Source organism: Larus michahellis, chromosome 10 (assembly GCF_964199755.1).
Source record: "Larus michahellis chromosome 10, bLarMic1.1, whole genome shotgun sequence".
Lineage (NCBI taxonomy): Eukaryota > Metazoa > Chordata > Aves > Charadriiformes > Laridae > Larus > Larus michahellis.
Genome location: NC_133905.1, coordinates 14,799,590 through 14,816,891, shown reverse-complemented (window position 1 = coordinate 14,816,891; position 17,302 = coordinate 14,799,590). Strand labels below are relative to the sequence as shown.

The following is a 17,302-nucleotide window of genomic DNA, read 5'->3' as shown; positions in this document are numbered from 1 at the left end:
CTGTGGGTGCACGCACAAACATTTCTTCCCAGTCTAGTCTAGAGCCATGCTGCTCTGTGATCAGCAAGATCTTGAACAAACAAAACTTGTACTGAACAAAACTGACACCAAGTTTTCAGAGTTGACAGCTATTTTAAATCATCGGGACGCCATACAATACCAACACATCATCAGGTCATAAAGGTATGACCTGGTGTCTAACTTGCATACATATTCACGATCGAGAGTTCTCTCCAACTCAGTATTTGCCTTTTCACAAGATCCAGTTTTCTTAATATGCTAAAGGCCAAGGTCTATTGCAGATACATCAGAAGAGAGTTTCAGGACTACAGCTACTGATGTTTGAGTACAATATTTTATAATACTAAAATGTAACCCCTAAGAGCAACTTGTTAAGAGAATGGGAAATTTAATCAGTCTCCTTTTACTGTCCGGGCTCACGACTGAGGCAAGTAATCATCATGAGAGATTCAATTGACTTAACAGATTTCTAGGAGCAGAACACAGCTACAGCACCCAAGTTCAGCAGATAGCACTGCTAATGCCTATCTTAGGCTCTACAGCTTTATTAGAGCAGAAAAGGTTTAACTTTGTCAGATGAGCAAGTAGTTTTTTCAGTCCAAGGCTGAAAGGTGGCAAGAACAGCCTCACTTCTCTGGAAAGACTTACTGCACTTCCCTTCTGTTTCAAAGTGAAGTTAATCAGGCCCTCAACCAGAAAAAGTGTCACTGGATTCAAATAGCCTCTCCAAGGTCTACATTTCTACACATCTGGAAGAACTGTACAAGAATAGCTGTGAAGATCTCACTTGAGTCATTTCATGAAGTAATGCAAATATACTTTTTAAGAGTACGCACAGTGTGGCCCTCCTTGCTATTTACATTTAGAAGTAGAAACTATTACTGAAATACCACATCAGACAAACAGCTGTTGGCAAAGTTCACACCGCAGCTGATTTAAGTGATTAGTACTGGTATCAGAGCAATCAGGGTGACCAATCTTACATCTGTAATACTGTTTTCAGATTTTGCATCTAGAGGCATTTTGCTTTGAACATGAACTCCAGGCAGCTTGTTCTGCACACTGGAAACCCCATCAACTGAAGAAATATGCACATGATCTTTTACTCAACAGTTCATTAGCCCTTCCCATCAGCCAAGTTACACATGAAGGATGCTAACTGACCAGTACTCAGGCCTAAAAACTAACCCGTTACAGCTCAGCAAGTTTGAAAGCTTACGTGGAGGAAGGCCATGAAGAGAAGACAGCAAGTTTGTTACGATTACTTGGAAGATGTTGACATACAGTCCTACAAGTTAATCAACGGTCCAAGAGAAATTAATGAAACACAGCATTTGGGAAGAACAGTCAGGGTAACTTCAGATTAAAATCACGGCAAAGATTTTGTTCAAGACCTCAGTCAATGAAAGCCTCGCTTTCCAATGAGATCAGAATCTTTACGCTTTAACTGGCAGTGAATGATGAAGCACTCCTAGTTCTGACACTTGTGTTAGAAAAGCAGAGGTTTTACTCTAGGCTTGATGACAAGAAACAAGTTTGTAGACACACACATTTTTCTTCTGAAAACAGACCTCCAGGAGGCTGCCCCTACTTAAGACCCTCCAGCTGACTAATTAGTGCTTTTCATAAACATAATAAAGCACTGAGGTCTGCTGAGACTGACTAGCTAAGCTTGCTCGTGGAAGCTGAGAAAGCCCCAGGCCTGAAAGGTGGGTTTATATGCATTTCACTTGAATAGCTGAACCACAGAACAGAGAAGCTCAAGTATTTACCAAGCCTTCTTCCCCCACTGTAATCTTGTGGGAGAGGAGACAGACATCCCATAATGCATTGCCATCAGTTAAGCCACATCAACTCAAGTCAGTCAGTTAAGTGTCAATACAACCCTCAAAACATAAGTTTATTGAATAAAGCTGAAGAGCAGTAAACCAACATATGCATCCACCTAAATAAAAAAATTCACGTATTTACAAAGTTCAGTAATTGTATAAGTTGTTCACATGCAGAGAGTAATGCACAGGTTAACAATTGGTAGTGTTTGGATGCCATAAACGCTGAAAGCAGTGAAGTATATAAACACCAAACACATCAAGTTTAGCTATAGGCCAGTTAACTAAACAGTGACCTGGTCCCCCACAAAGATTCACACATTCTAGTTTAGTTTCCTTATTTTAGGCACAAGCAAGTTTGCTAAATAAAAGTAACTGTAGCAGTTCCTGGTGAACTATGGACTACAGTAGCAAGTTAATATACCCTCTCCTCTACAGCACCAGAGTATGAATTAATTGAAATCATGCTTCAGAGAACTGAAAGGGGACAAAAAGTTAAAATGTAAGTTCAGACCGAATGCAGGCAGCATGTAGTGTCTGTGCAACACTGCGAGAGTTGGTACAGAACAGTAAGGCCATGGCAGTCTAAATTAAAACTGGCTTGTCATAACTGATATGGACTACACAGTGTTTCCAACCAAAGACTCCAACATAATGCAAACTACATTTAGGTGAAGAATCACACACAGTGTGAGGCAACACAAGCAGGTGTACCATGTATTTGCATACACTAGGAAGCTACACTGACATTACTGTATGAACAAACTAGTCTTAACAAGTCTGTCCCTTTAAATATACTGAAGTCATTGAGAAAGTAAAGCTACAAAAACATTACAATCTTTAGTTTATACATACTTCCCTATACTGTAGGAGCTAGTCAAGAAACAGGATCAATTCATTGGCTCTCTTGTGCTTTGACACAGTAGAACATTTCATCTTGCAACTTACAGACTTTGTACATGGTTACATCAAGAAAGCAGGCAGGTCTAGAGTTGTCACAATAGCCTAGATATTCCATAGCACCAGGTGAAACTGTGCCCAGCCATTTCATGAGCAGGAGAGACACTAGACAATTACACAGATATTGTGCTAAAGGTCAACAACTGACTCTATACAAAAACATCAGTAATTTAAGTGTCATGCAGCTGCTCAGAATGCGTGTTCTGGTTTCAGATAGAGACCACTGGTATCTGTAGATAGAAAAATGTATTTGAACAAAGTCTGATGTTCTTAGCAATTTGTTTTCATGCTGGAATACTCCAATATTTGAAAGCTTGACAGAACAGTCCATTCCCATCCCCCACACAAATGTTAAACAGAAGCAACAAAATGATTTTAAACAGTTGACTCTTTCCTAATTCATCATGAGAGTTTTCTTTTTCAAGTGACAGAATAAGATCTCAGCTGTAGATTAGTGATGCTGATCTATGCCTTGTGCTCCCCTCTGCAAACAGTTTCCATTTCTCTGCTTACATACACACATCACATGCATTTGTGAGATAAATCAGTATCCCACAACTCACGCTTAAATGTTTTCTAACTACTGTATGTGGCATCTTACAGAATCTTAATGCTGTCGAGCATCAGCATCTTCAAGCCACTAAACACTAGAAATAAAACACTTGCTGAAAATCATATAAAAACCTGGCCCTGAAAAACCAGAACAGAGTGTACCATCATAGTTAACATGGTAGAGATTTTTTTTTTTTAAAAAGCCCCCCCACAACCCTCCCGCCATAGATGGTTGTAAAATAAATATTTGTGCTGACTTTATCATGACAACTCTAGTTGTTTTGTGACAGAATAGGAATACAAGTCTTCAGCAGTGCACATGATAAATGAACCGTGAAAAGGCAGATTCTTGATACAGGATTTTTGGGTAATATCTCATTATGGAGGGAAGTGGACAATTGAGATTATGGCCAACTGGTACTGGAGATTCCAGGAAGACTTCAGCTTCTTCTAGATTTTGAATGCTGAATAAGCCACTGAAGCGTGATATCTGAAGGGAGAGAGAGAAGAGAAGGTCCATATTCAAGTGTCTATCTGTATTTGTATAACCAGCATCACTTTGGTATGCCAGTGTCCTCAAATACATGACAGGAATATCCAGCCCTTCGCTAGGGGATGGCCCAAAACAGATCAACAGAATAATTTTTTGGCATACTTGCTGTCTGTGCTTTGGTCCTAGAACTGCCCAGCATCCTTTAGGTAACATTTAAAGGAACTGCCAAGACATCCTGGTTCCTCAGTCAACGACACTTGTAGGAAAAAGACTTCCTTTAATCTGATACTTTGGTATGGCTCACATAATTAGTTTTAGATCAATCAACATTGCTCTATTTTGCCCATCTGCCTCTCCTCACCTGATGAGAGCACAGTTAGTTTAGCTCTACAGTACAAGGCACCAAGCTCCTTCATGCCTGAAAGAGGGTCTCCTAAGGAAGCGAAATGCACTGGCGTCATACCAGCCCAATGTCTCTGGCAGCACCCTCCCTACAGCATCAGCAACGCTCAGCTGTGCACCTTGTGCGGGGATATGACAGAAGGGAGTATCTGCTCCTCCTATCTGCCATGTTTGAGTCTTTAACTGATGGTAAGGTGACAGGGACTTCTTGGAGAAGCCGCCAGAAGAGTTCCACAGGCTGTTCATTTTTCCTGGAAAGAAGTTGAGTCCTTCATACGAAGGAGTTCCATTATCCTCTATAGCATGTTCCTGTGACCACCAGCCTAAAGTTTCCCCTCATCAGTAAACTCACATTAGCCTGCCAATCAACCAGTGTTAATCTCATGGCAGCCACAAGAAGGTATCAGGAGAAGGATGGCAAGTGGTGTTAAATACTGTGTTTTCATCCAGTTGAGATTACTCAGTTTACTTACAATATTAGCGTCAGGTACTTGGTACTACACAGCACCATGGTTTCTGCCTTTGAACTACAGAAATTCTAGAACAATTTATGTCAACACCAGAAAAATTTACTGTTTGGCTGCATGCAATAGTCACTAGCACAGGACACAACATGGACCACTTTGATAAGAGAGTACGGGAAGATGGTTATTTTAAGGGAATGACTGTTGCAAGTACTTGCTAGCCTCATGAAGTGAGGCCCAGTTGAGAGTACCCGATAGAAGAATAAAATCATTTAAGCCAAGCTAGAAGTGAGACTATTTGCTGAGAACTACTTAAAGGCAGCAGGTTTCACAGGAGACTAACATATGTTTCAATAACTACAACCCCTACAACTTTAATACCAGTCAAGCTTGCTCACTGCCATCAGAAGTTATACCAAATTTAGCCAGTGCACTTACACGTTGTTCTTTGATTTGTTCAAACCAGGAAGCTTGTGTTTAACAAGTTACAATCCCCCAATCCATCCTTCATAATGCTTAGCATTTTAGGTTAATAGTTACCTATATTATCTTTCTCTTTGCAAGAAATTGAGTAGCAGCAGATTTCTCTGTCCTGAATAGCAGCAAGGTTCCTATGAAAGAGAGAAAATTTCAACATACACTTTACTTATAACAAGGACTCTTATACTGAGAATCTAAACTGTTCCCCTTCATCTTCGCCACATAACTTGTTTCTGCACAATGTTTCAGCTACCTCCTGTTGCTGGGTTTTCTACTTACAAATGCAAGCTTCTTGATCTAACAACACTATGTACACAAAATTCATTTATTGAGTTCAAGTAGCCTTTCTTAGGAAGGGTTAGACTTACATCTTTTCAATTAGCTGTTTCTCATCCAAAGCATTAGGCAGGTCTCTCTTATTTCCAAGTACTAGAACCTGAAATCCAGAGCAGAAGAAAATAGTTGCAGCTTTCATTTTTTCAGGAAAAAACACAAACAAAAGCCAAACACAAAAACATAACCATACCATAAAACCAAAAAAACCCACAAACACCAAACTTCAAGGGAGTCTGACAAACAGTTTGCACTAGGCTATTAAATCTAATGGAATGAGACATTCACTATTAAACCAGATCAAGGAGGAAGACTGATGTAGTCACAGGTAAAGAGGGGTAAAAGTAAACTGTTATGCGCAAAAATCAAGCATGAGGACACATCAGCTGATAAAACTGAGAACAATCCCAGTAGACTTTCAGCTGAAATTCTCCAAACTTACTGTATATTTCTGTACTACACTCTGGTTAACCTGTACTAGAGTAGACTCTAGAACAGAGAATAAGCTCATACTGTGGAATACTCTAATCTACTGTTCCAATTTTATTTCTTTTTTTTTGTGCACACTGAAACAAGAATTAGATCACTGAAGGATTGACTGAGGTCAACAATTTGATTCAAGGCACTAGGGGCAGGTATTGTTCTTGTTACACCAATTAGTAAGGTTAGGCCTCACACTTGACTTCAGAGTTGCTGAAGTCATGCATGTTGCTCAAGCAAGTTTAATACTGTGTAAGGCAATATTACTTACAGGGATTCCTTGTAACTGTGGCTTATCTAGAAGATTGTGCAGCTCATTTCGAGAGGCTTCTATTTTTTCACGATCTGCAGCATCTACCATGTAGCTTTAAAAAGAATTTAAGGTTAGGTCAGTGAAACTGAATTACTTCAGAAACAGCAGTGTTTCCTTTACACTGTCAGTTTTGAGCACATTCAACACGGCTTTAAACAAAGCTAGGTCATCTGAGCAAAGAATTTGGCTTTTTAAAAAAATTCTTTAAGAACAGAGTAGATGAAAGATTCTTTCAGTTAGACAGCACTGCCACCCAGTTCAGACAGGAAGTAGTTAGTACTCCAGATTAGACACTGATAAGAAAATAACCCATCTTGAGCCCTGAACTTAAGGGTAAAAGAAGGTCAATACAGTTGCAGTACAGTTTCAAAATTAAAACTAGTACTACCGAGCCAAGCATGCACTGTTAGAAAGGCTACACAGAGAAGAGAAGCACATCTGAAGTTAAGTACTAGCTGAAGGAAGACGACACTTACACAATAGCATTAACTCCTCTGCAATATCGCTCCCACATGCTTCGGAATCGTGGTTGCCCTCCTATATCCCAAATCTTAAGGCAAGGGGAAAAAGACAATTTAGCCATGCGCTATATTTAAACACATCACACAAAAATAAGAGAAGAAATCAAAACACAGTTTTTCCTTCCTCCTTAGGCCAGCTGCAGGACCTCTCACGTATTAGAAGAGAAATAATCCCTAGTACAGCTCCTCAAATCTTACAGGCCCAAGAGCATAAGATGCAAACTAGAGCATCTCACACCAGATGCAAGAACACACCTGTATACTATGTTTACATACTGCAGTATACAAGAAAATAAAACAAGACATATTGACTTAAAACTTTGCTTTTGATGTAAGCCTTCCCTTAAGCAATATTGATGAGCAGAAGAGGAGGATCTCTGGGCCCTAAACATGTGAAAATTAATTCCAATTAAAGCCAAACAGCATTATAACAACATTGCTTTAACTAGTCCATGAACCCGGAAATCACACACAGATTCTCATTTAAGAAACTCCATGAACATAAGCGTATTCTTAAGCTATTTGATAGATTTAGCTGAGCCTCTTCAGTTTCCTATATTTGTCCCAATGGTGGAAGCAAAACAGAGCAAACATACATATTTTAAACTAGAAGCTGGAGACAACCTTGCAGAGACAGTCAACAATGGTAACATACCTTTATTGTAACATTACCCTTCGTAACTTTTCTCATGTTGAAGCCCACAGTAGGAATCATATCTTCACTGAATTGACCTGACTGAAAAAAAAAAAGTTAAATTTAGTGCTTATCTGACACAGCTAGTTTACATAGTAAAATATCATAAGCTTTTTCTAACCATTTGCCTTACAACTGAAGGCTTTATAGCCAAGAAGTCATAGATACCGTGTTCATGTGTATTGAAGCTTGTGTGAAGTCAGTCAAGTAATTTCTTACAAGCACTTAAATGATTTTTTAAGCCTTGAGGCAGTCAGGGGAGCAAAGTTACTTGGGGAGAAGTGCTTTGCGTAGCTTAACAGATGGACAGCCAGGGCAAGCATAGGAAAAGAGCCGTTCACCTACTTCTGCTGAAGCCAAGCTCTGTACATCAGGATCTCTTAGTTACCTGGAAGCTAGAAATATCCAGAAGATTTTCCTCTGATGCAAGCTACTCCATGGACAACATTTACAGTAATAAATCACTCTTGTGGAGTAAGCCTCCAACCCACAGGGATGGGTTAACTCCCTAAGGGGTTTTAAAAGGCTGGAAAGTGGAAGGACCTGACAGGCCTGCTTCCTGCTTGGCCACAGTGTCCAACTTGTTCAGAAGTGGAAGAGGCAATCAAAATGCAACTGGAGAGTATTTCAGCCCATTTCCACCAGAAGCTCAGCATCGCTTTGACATAACTGCTGCAAAACAGCGTTGCATTAGAGAGGTTCTCTGGTGGCAGATGTTTTACTATCTGTTACACTTTTATCTGCAACAGCTTGAGAGCCAAGTTCACAGCTATCTCCTGTAGCTAACCCAGGAGCCATAACAAGCGTTATCAACTGCAGCACAGATTTCTCCCATGCTCCCTCAGCTATTTGGCAGAAGGTGAATCTCAGCCACAGTGGTCATTATGGATCTCACTACATCCATTATGTGTAATAGAACCAGACAGTCAACCAGATCTGGAAAAAAGGTCGACTCAAATGCATTCCGTTGTTTAATTAGCATTTGATATCATAGCAGCAGAAAGCCTGCTTCTCTTCCCTGATGTTGCACAGAGAAGCTAGCCGAAGTTGAAAGCCCTTTAGGATCTATGAAGCAGACGTCAACTCACCCTATAGAGTTAGGGCCCTACTGCTCACAAGCTGGAACTATTAACTAATACTGACTGGACATGCTTTGAGTACAGGCTGTTCAGAGTTTGCAACCAGAAGATGATCAGATTCTAATACCAACACTTTGTCATTCACATCTATGCCTACAAGCCTGCACTTCCTTCAGCTTGGTCCCCCTACTCACCCCCCAAAAAACCCTGTGAGCTTCCACTAGCAAACCAAAGATGCAAACTTCATACAATAAAAACTCCAGTACAATGCTGATAAACATTAGAAGCCAACTGAAAACATACAGATGATAGCAGTCTCATTTGGCCTTATTTGGCAAAGTCCTTCAGTTAAATGCCACATTGATCTTGCTGTTGACCTCCAAAAGAGAAACACATCCGGAGCCTGGATTTGAAGCCAGCAGTCCCCTGAACAGGTGGTGATTTTTCACATTTAAGATCTGCTTTCCAGATGCATGGCTATACAGACTAACAGTCTTTTAAAAGGAGTAAAAAAAGTAACTAAGTCCTTGAATCCGAGGAATGCAACATTAAAAACGGTGATGACCTGAAAAATGGACAGCTTAAACCTCCTTAGGTAGGTGTTCTGCATTCTCATTTGAAAGAGGTTTCAACTGTTTGATATACACTTTTCTGTGTATCTTAGTCTCATGCAACATTGTTTTAGAAACTACTCTAACCTTTCTGCTTACTTTGCAAGGTAGGTGCCCAACCTCAATGCCTGCTCATTACCTTCCCCTTCCTGTCCTGAAAGCCCAGTGCATGAGCTGTCCGTTTCAGCCAGTTTGATTACATGTAGCTCAGCAGCTGATGGTTAACCATGCTTTCCATGTCTGATGAAGTTTAGTTCAGGTCATAAAGCATGCACTGCCAATGTTGCCTTTGAAGGGTCAGCTTGCCACGGTTGCTCAAGAACCACTGCATTCCTGCCTCTACAGTCACACCCTACACCCACATCTTCTAACCAAACATCTCCCAAGCACTCCCTGAACCTCCGTCTCTTTGTGCTGTTTCATATTACCCCATGTGCTGTCAGCTATTCCCACTCAGATACTTCCAGATTCTTCACTCAAGAGCTGTTCCTATCTACAGTTCACGCGCTCTCACCGCCCCTTTAAGATACAGATTCCTTCAGATTGGAGCAGCACCTCATTTGCCACATGCTTAATGTTGAAGAAGTTACTGTGATGCACCACAAGGAAGGTTTAACAGAATCTTCATAAAACCTGCTGCACCTTGTATTACTTTCCAAGTACTCTCTATCCACACTACACATCCAGGTGGCATAAAAACTTGTTCCAACTTGCCTATAAGCTACACTACAGAGTGGCTCAGTTACAACCTGAGTTACAGCTTTCTGCGCTCTGCTTTGTAGGTGAGACAAGCCCACGTTATCTGACATACTTTCCAAACTGTCACAAACAGAAGGGTAGCAGGTGCCTTCACTGAACTGCCTCCAAAACACAAGCATGCCCTTTCTCTCTAGAGGAAGTTTGGATTCTGAGGTGAGGCAGGCACTTTATAGCTTTGAGAGGCACACCTGACTAGGTTTTGAGCATATTGATCAACTCAGATCTTAATTTGAAAGACCTTATTCTGATGCAAGTGTGGGTGTTCCTCCGTTCACAGTGTACCTACAAGGTGACTGCCAGTACCTTTCTTTAAGACAGGTCAAAAGTGGTTAAAATTATTGTAATGGATTTTGTTAGCAGGCACTGATCTCCTTTGATAGATTCTGCTATTGTATCCAACTGTCTTGGCCCAAAAAAGGGTTCTCTAAACCTAGACTTTAGAGGTCTTTTGTTTACTACCTCTACAGAGGAAAAAAGCCAGCAATTCAGCTGCATCTTAAGAGTATTCATATGCAAAAGCTACTTGCACAGCAGAACAAGAAGAATATGCTTTTATTAGTAGGCAGTTCTGTTTGAATCAGACTCCCCGCATCCCCCCTAGAGCAGATTACTCAGCCCTGTCACTGTGTATTCACAATACGATGCTTTCTCCTTCTAAAATAGGCAGCAGCTTTAAAACAAGTTTGATAAGCATAGAAATATTTTCAATTCCCAATCCGAAAGTGCTTGGCTGTTGTCATACACAGTAAGCATTGCTCAAACACTCATCAAGAACAGCCAGAGTAGTTGCTTACAAATCTAGCAATAGCATCTGTTTTCAGCACTTGTGAATATTTCAGACAGACAGACACTGTACTTCATCCAGGCCTCCCGGAAGATCAGCTTTGTGTACTAGAAGTGATTATGAATAAGCCATTAGCTCTGAGGTCATACAGACCATACAGCATTAATACAAACTGTTTGCTGAAGGTCACAAAACAAAAGTTAACTCTAGACCCTATGTGAAAGATAAGAAAGAGAGAGAGACTAAACACCAAATTTCAGAGACCACGTGCAGAAAGAACCTGCAGGACTAGTCTTAGTTTAAGAAATGCTCCCTTCTCCTGGAGAACCCAAGCACGTGATTTTAATGCAATATGAATCCATTTACCTGCCTGAGTACTTACACTGGATAAGGATTATTCAGAGGAGCAACACTCCTTCCAGACTGAACTAAGTCCCTGCTCTGTATTCCAGTACACCATTCATGCCGACACCTACCCGCATGAATCAGTTTGCGTTCAGCTCACCTTGTATCTAGCGTTAGCACAACTCTTGCACAGACTAACATTTATGAATTGCACTCTCCATCTCACTACCAGATCCAAGTCTGGCCCACCTCTAACACACCAGCTAACACAAGCTTTGGTGTGCACTCCGAGACACCAACACGTATGCCGAAGAACAGCCACATCCACAAACACTGCTTTTTACCTGTAACTCTGGGTCTGCGCCCTCTCCCTCAGCCCACCACCAGGCCAGCGGCAGCTTTGCCAGCCAGCACCCGCAGAAGTCTTGCCTCAGGAACGAGCCAGCAGCATGCTAGTTACAGGTACAGTTCATTTCCCAGAGGGTCGGGCAAGTGTTTAACTTACTGTCACCTAACATTCCAGAAGCATACAAAGGATGCAAGTTTAGTCTTCTTTAATACTTAGTTAATATTAAAATAAGCTGCTTACTAAACCTACTATTTCCAGTTGTCTTGAGTCAAAAAAAAACCAAACACAAAATAAACCACACACTGGCTACTTCATCTGCCCCTCCATAGCCATAAGCTATGGCCAGAAGACTGCCAACTTCCAGGGAGTTACACTTACCAGACTGTCAGCACCAAACCCTAAGTAGCTTGATCAAGTAATTGAGTGCAAGACTGGTACTCCTACTTCCTGTATCTTCCTTAAATATTCATTTCAATACATTAAAGGAACCATTAAAGGCAGAACTCAAACTGCAGCAGTAGAACCAGTGCTCCCGCTTGTTTCTTTCCAGCTACAGCAGTAACTCTCCTGCTGGCACTGGAAAGCATGCTGCCTACAATGTTCCATCCTCATGGTCCTCAACCACCAATTCACAGCTACCAGATTTTGATTCCACAGCCTGCACAAGTAGATCAACAGAAAAGGTCAGGGCAGCACTTAGCATGCATCTCATAAAGCTACCATGATTCATTACCATTAGAGGACAAATTTCTTCATATAGGCTTTGTTACTACATAACAAAGATTTGTTTATCTTTACTCCTAATACTTTTCATCCATATAGAAGAGATCACCAACAAGTTTAGCCAACTAGGAGACAACATCATCAGAGTATGGATTCCAGCCAGGCCACTCTGAATCCACCTGAACCAGCATACTACCTTAAGCCCTGCTGTTCATCCCTAAATTTCTTTCTTTTCACACTAAGAAAAACACTGCATCTCTCAATTCTCTTCTTAAAAAAATAAAAAAAGCAGAGTCATTTTAGCATTACATAAATCTACTGTTACACTAAGCCTCCTCTGCAACATTCATAGCCTCAACGAAGAAGTGCATCATATATGGACAAGTCAACTCTCCAGTTTCTGTAGCCTAGCTTCCTTCTTGAAATACTTCAGTATTGCAGCTGCTTGTTGTGACCACATTTAGAAGCTTGAACACTAGTTTAGAAGCTTCAACCCCTGTGATCTAACAGTCCCTTGAAAGGCTTTACAACAGCACTTCTATGAATGATTGCTACAGAAGGCAAAATAGCAGTTATCTGACCAAAAAAAAAATGCATTTTTGTTTCCCCAACCCTGACTTCAATGGAATATTTAAAAAGACATGAGCTGCTTATCATGTAGCTACCACACAGCAGTGAAACAAGACCTAAAAAAGCATATTTCTATCTAGAAGTCAGTCATGTAAGAGCTTAGGACATTTCATGCCTCTGATAGTCATGAAAGCATCTTTCTCCAGGAGTCCTATATGGGAACTTAAGGCCATGATGGAAAAATTAGATTCCGATTTCAGTCACCTTTTTCAGACCATGTGGGGTACAGCAAGCCGGACCTCAAAGAAAGAGTATTAACTGGAGAATGAGACCTTATATTAGCTTTATTACCTAATAAAGTGAGGCAATCCATTTATGAGACTTTTGTGATTAAGAAACACTTATGTATCAACCTTCTCACTCAACTATGTGTATGAAGTGACAACATATGCTATTTATGAACTACCTGGGTGTTCCAGAAGGCACTGAAGCAGCAGAAAAACTCTTTAGAGCAATCTTTTTCCACACGTCTCCAGTATGGCTTCTTGAAGTCAAAGTTACTTATAACAGTCATGAGGACGGAAGGAAGTCACAGCTCCCAACTTGCCAAACTTATCTTTTGTTGAGAGGCATTTCAAGAATTGCCTCTCTCTAGAAACCAAGGCCTCATTCAAAGACTTGTCAGATATTCCAAAGTTAAAAAACAAACCATACTAATGCATGCTTTGACACAAATCCTAAAAAAAAGGATCTTACTGATCATATCACCACAAACAGAACAGGTTGAGTTTAGCTCTTAAACCTGACAACTGTATCAGCAAAGTCTGACCCCCTCCCACCCTGCAGTTCTCTTCTCCTGCTCACTGAGGATCAGGCTACCAAGCTTCAGTGTTCCAGTGCCAAACACCTGGATCAAGGATCAATCTACCAGTCTTCAAGCAAGACTTCACAATAGGAAACGCCGCTCTCCATGAAGTACTTTTCTGAAACTGAACAAGCGTCCCTTCATTCACCAGCATGCACTGCCTGCAGCCTGGAAGGAGAGTCAGTTTACTTGAGTCATGTTTCAGTTGCGTCACATGGCGGTGGAGCTGGGCTGCCTCTCGAACCTCCCCACACCAGCGTGGCTGGGACTCCCAGCTTTGACAACAAGTCTGATGAAAGCCTATTAACAGACACTAGCTGCAGAGATGCAAATGACAGAAGATACTGCAGTCTCCAGTGAATAATGGTCATTTCAAGCCCTCAGATAAGAAGCTAACAATTCAAGATGCGATACTGGGATGACATGCAGTTTCTCTGAATAAGAGCCATAGGCCATCTACATTATGGAAATTAGGACCAGGAAGAAATGATATCCTCCCTTGTGAGCAAGTTTACTCACGCATACGGAAAACCTATGCTTAATATCTAATTAGAGACAGTGACTAATACAGAGCCTTCGCAAAGCAGAAGCTGCATTAGTTGTATCCAGCTATAACTACATTTCACTGCTAAGGTTGTTTTTTAAACCTTCTAGTCTAACTTTGGTCTGATTTACAAACTAAGCACTTGTTTACAGTGGAAGAATAAATATAGCCCAAACCAGCTAGCAACCTAGAAAAAGATTATTCTGGAACTGGACTGCCTGCCTTTCATGGCCTTTCCACTTCAGTGTCAGCATCAAGCCTCCTGTGTAATTGGCTTGAGTTTTTCCTTTAGTTACATAGGCCTGATTTGATTGGCATAGATTACATTAGAGATTTATATTAGATTAAACTCACTGTTGTCAAAAGACTGGCAACAGCCCTTCGGTAGGCAGAATGCAACCTTATAAGCTATACCAAGTTCCTGGTATGTAATCCAGCTTTTAAAACTATTCTATAGGACTAGAATCTTGCTGTGTCATTCCTTTCATTTTAGTTTTATGGAATCCCAATGCTTGACAGCTACATCCATCCAAACCATTAACCGGCCTGCAGAGAGCAGTTATTCTTTTCCAGCACTAATTTCCAAATGCATACTCTGAATTAAAGTCAGTCAATGAAGGAACTAACAGGAAGTTAGCGCTTCATGCCATGGATAACACTGCTCCTTCTGCAGAAAGCAATATTGTGCTGACAACTGAAGCTCATGCTATTATCTTTTTAAAACCAATAATAGAAAACCGAGCAAGTTCCCTCACACTGTTTTTTGTAAAGAGTCACTAGATTCCCTAATTAAAAACTTCAGAAGTGTGACTTGCTACTTCCAAACCTAAAACAGCTAACTAGGCTGTGTCATTATGTATAACAGCTTCCTTATTTCACTCAGTTTTGCAAGGCTATTTGAATGACACTCAGATAAATGTCAGGGTGTGATCCTAATGTGCGGTTGAAATCTTGCAAGATTCAACCCCTAGCAAAGCAAGCTGGATGCAGAAGTAAGCTTTACTTAGGAGTACTGTTACTGTTTGACACAACTTAGATGGACTAAACTGACATGCAACTACTACAACAATGCTCTACTACTCCACATATCTGCAGTACGGTTCCACGGGTAAATCCTCGAAGGAGCCATGCTGCTGGTAGTATACAGACAGAATGGCAAAGTGATACTCTGTCAAGTGCCATCACCATCCAGGACTCTAGAAGACAAAAAAACCTGTAGAGTAACCTCAGTGCCCAAAGTTGCATGAACACACCAATCAGTATCAGCTCAGCGGCCACAGATTGAGGTTGTCCAATAATTACAGAGTTCCATTTTTAGAAATTCAAGCCCAGAGGTAGTGGCAGCCACCACTGTGTGTGAAAGAAAATGCTTCTGACATTCTCAGGTTAGTCCAGCAGCTTTCACCTAACACAGCTAGGCAGAGGAAGAGTTACCTTTTATGAAGGCAGACCCATTTCACATGATTATCATGAAGCCTAGCGAACTCTAACATCCTCAACTACACAAGAGCTTGGTTATATTTTGACACTAGCCAGTGTAACAAGGATTACATATAACTGCAAGAGAATGAGAGTCCTTTTCCTATCCAGCAACTCATTCAACTGACACTCACATAAATACATTCATAAAAATACTCAGTAATATTAAGGAAACAGCTTAAAAAAAAAAAGAAAAAGCTGAAGGTCTGCTCAACTAAGGTTGAGGACATCAGCTTTCTCATTCCAGGTGCACTGGACTCAAGTCAGTCATGCTCCTTGCAAAACCAAAAGGTACACGTGTTTCCCATTCCAGCCTCACTACAAGGGCTTCCAAATTCCAGCTTGACTCTTTGAATGTTTTCCGTCACATGCATCTGTAGAACAGGTCACTGATGAAGCCAAATAAGCCATTTAAGCAATCCACTCTCTATCTTGTTTGACAATGGAAAAGCTTCATGTAGGAGGATTCCCACACCCTTCCTTCATCTGCTCCAGGCAGATCATCAGATAAGTAGGCCCAAGTTCAGCAGTCTGCTGCTGTTACACTTAGAAGCTATACTTCTTAGTGCATACTTTAAGAGAAAGTAGACTATTTGATACAGGTTCCAGCAGTCAGGATAAGCAAATACCTGAGAGATGACCCATGAGCAGAAAACATTTAAATTGCTTACTGAGATCCACTAAAAAAAGAGTCAAATGGGAGAAAGTAGCTGAAGACACTGTTCATGCTATGCTAACATGAGCCCAGCCACACAAGCCTTCAGAGCATACTGTTATCAGTGCAGTCCCGTATCAGCGAGGTCCCATTAGCACACAAAGGTTCACGGGGCCACAGCACGGTAGCCAGCCTGGCTCGGCCGCCCTCCCTGCGAGCCCACCCAGCAAGGGCAGACACGCCTGCTTCCCACCCCGTCGGCACAGCTCCATCCCAGAGGTTCATCCCGACACAGGCCTGCGTACCGGGGGAGCCGGGGCAGGCGCCGACCACGGGCTGCTGAGAGCGGGTCCGCTCCCGGCCCGGCCCGGCCGCCAGCCCCCTCCCGCCGGGCCCCCATAGGCCGCAGCGGCCAGCAGAGCCCGGCCGGGCCCCGCCGCGGCCTACCCCCGGCCCGCTCACCGCGATGACGTTGACGAAGGTGGTCTTGCCCGAGTACTGCAGCCCCACCAGGGTGAGCTCCATCTCCTCCTTCCAGAAGAGCGAGCGGAACCAGTCCAGCAACCGGGAGAGCAGCGCCAGCATGGTGGCGGTGGGGGGGGCCGGGGGCTCTGGCAGGCTGGGCCCGGGGCTGGCGGCGGCGGCGGCTGTCCCACACCCGCGCGCTCCCTCACGGCCCGGCTCGCCCCCGCGCCGCGGTCATATGACGCGGCGGCGCGGCCCGCGCGACGCACCAAGAGGGGCCGCGCCCCCGGCCTAACCCCCGCCCCGCGCCACACCGCCCCCTGGCGGCACCCGCCCGCGCTGCCGCCCGGGAGGACCGGCCGAGGGGGGAGGGCGGGGCGGGGGCGCGGCCGCGCTGCGAGGGGCGGGGCGAGCGCTCACACCCCCTCAGCGCCGCCATCTTGGGCGGGTGGGGGGCGTCCTGTCCCAGGGAATGATGGAGTCATAGAACTGCCCAGGTTGGAAGGGACCTTTGAGATCATCGAGTCCAACC

The 17,302-nt window shown here is 42.6% G+C and overlaps 1 protein-coding gene across 1 annotated transcript; it reads right to left on the bottom strand.

The window, feature by feature from the left end:
• Positions 1-1,889: 1,889 nt before the first annotated feature.
• ARL8B (ARF like GTPase 8B) lies at positions 1,890-17,021 on the bottom strand. The gene is made up of 7 exons (XM_074602679.1): positions 16,768-17,021; positions 7,504-7,584; positions 6,804-6,877; positions 6,286-6,379; positions 5,570-5,637; positions 5,262-5,332; positions 1,890-3,852 (listed from the first exon to the last, which is right to left on the bottom strand). The coding sequence occupies exons 1-7, from the start codon at positions 16,888-16,890 to the stop codon at positions 3,803-3,805; spliced, it is 561 nt and encodes a 186-aa protein (XP_074458780.1). The 5' UTR covers positions 16,891-17,021; the 3' UTR covers positions 1,890-3,802.
• Between the last annotated feature and the right edge of the window lie 281 nt (positions 17,022-17,302).

Coding starts and splice junctions, on each gene's coding strand:
- ARL8B (XM_074602679.1), bottom strand. CDS start 16,890: ATGCTGGCGCTGCTCTCCCGGTTGCTGGACTGGTTCCGCTCGCTCTTC. Junction 5,333..5,569: donor AAACAGCTAATTGAAAAGAT/GTAAGTCTAACC, acceptor TCTCTTTCATAG/GAACCTTGCTGCTATTCAGG. Junction 3,853..5,261: donor CAAAGAGAAAGATAATATAG/GTAACTATTAAC, acceptor CTCTCCCTTCAG/ATATCACGCTTCAGTGGCTT.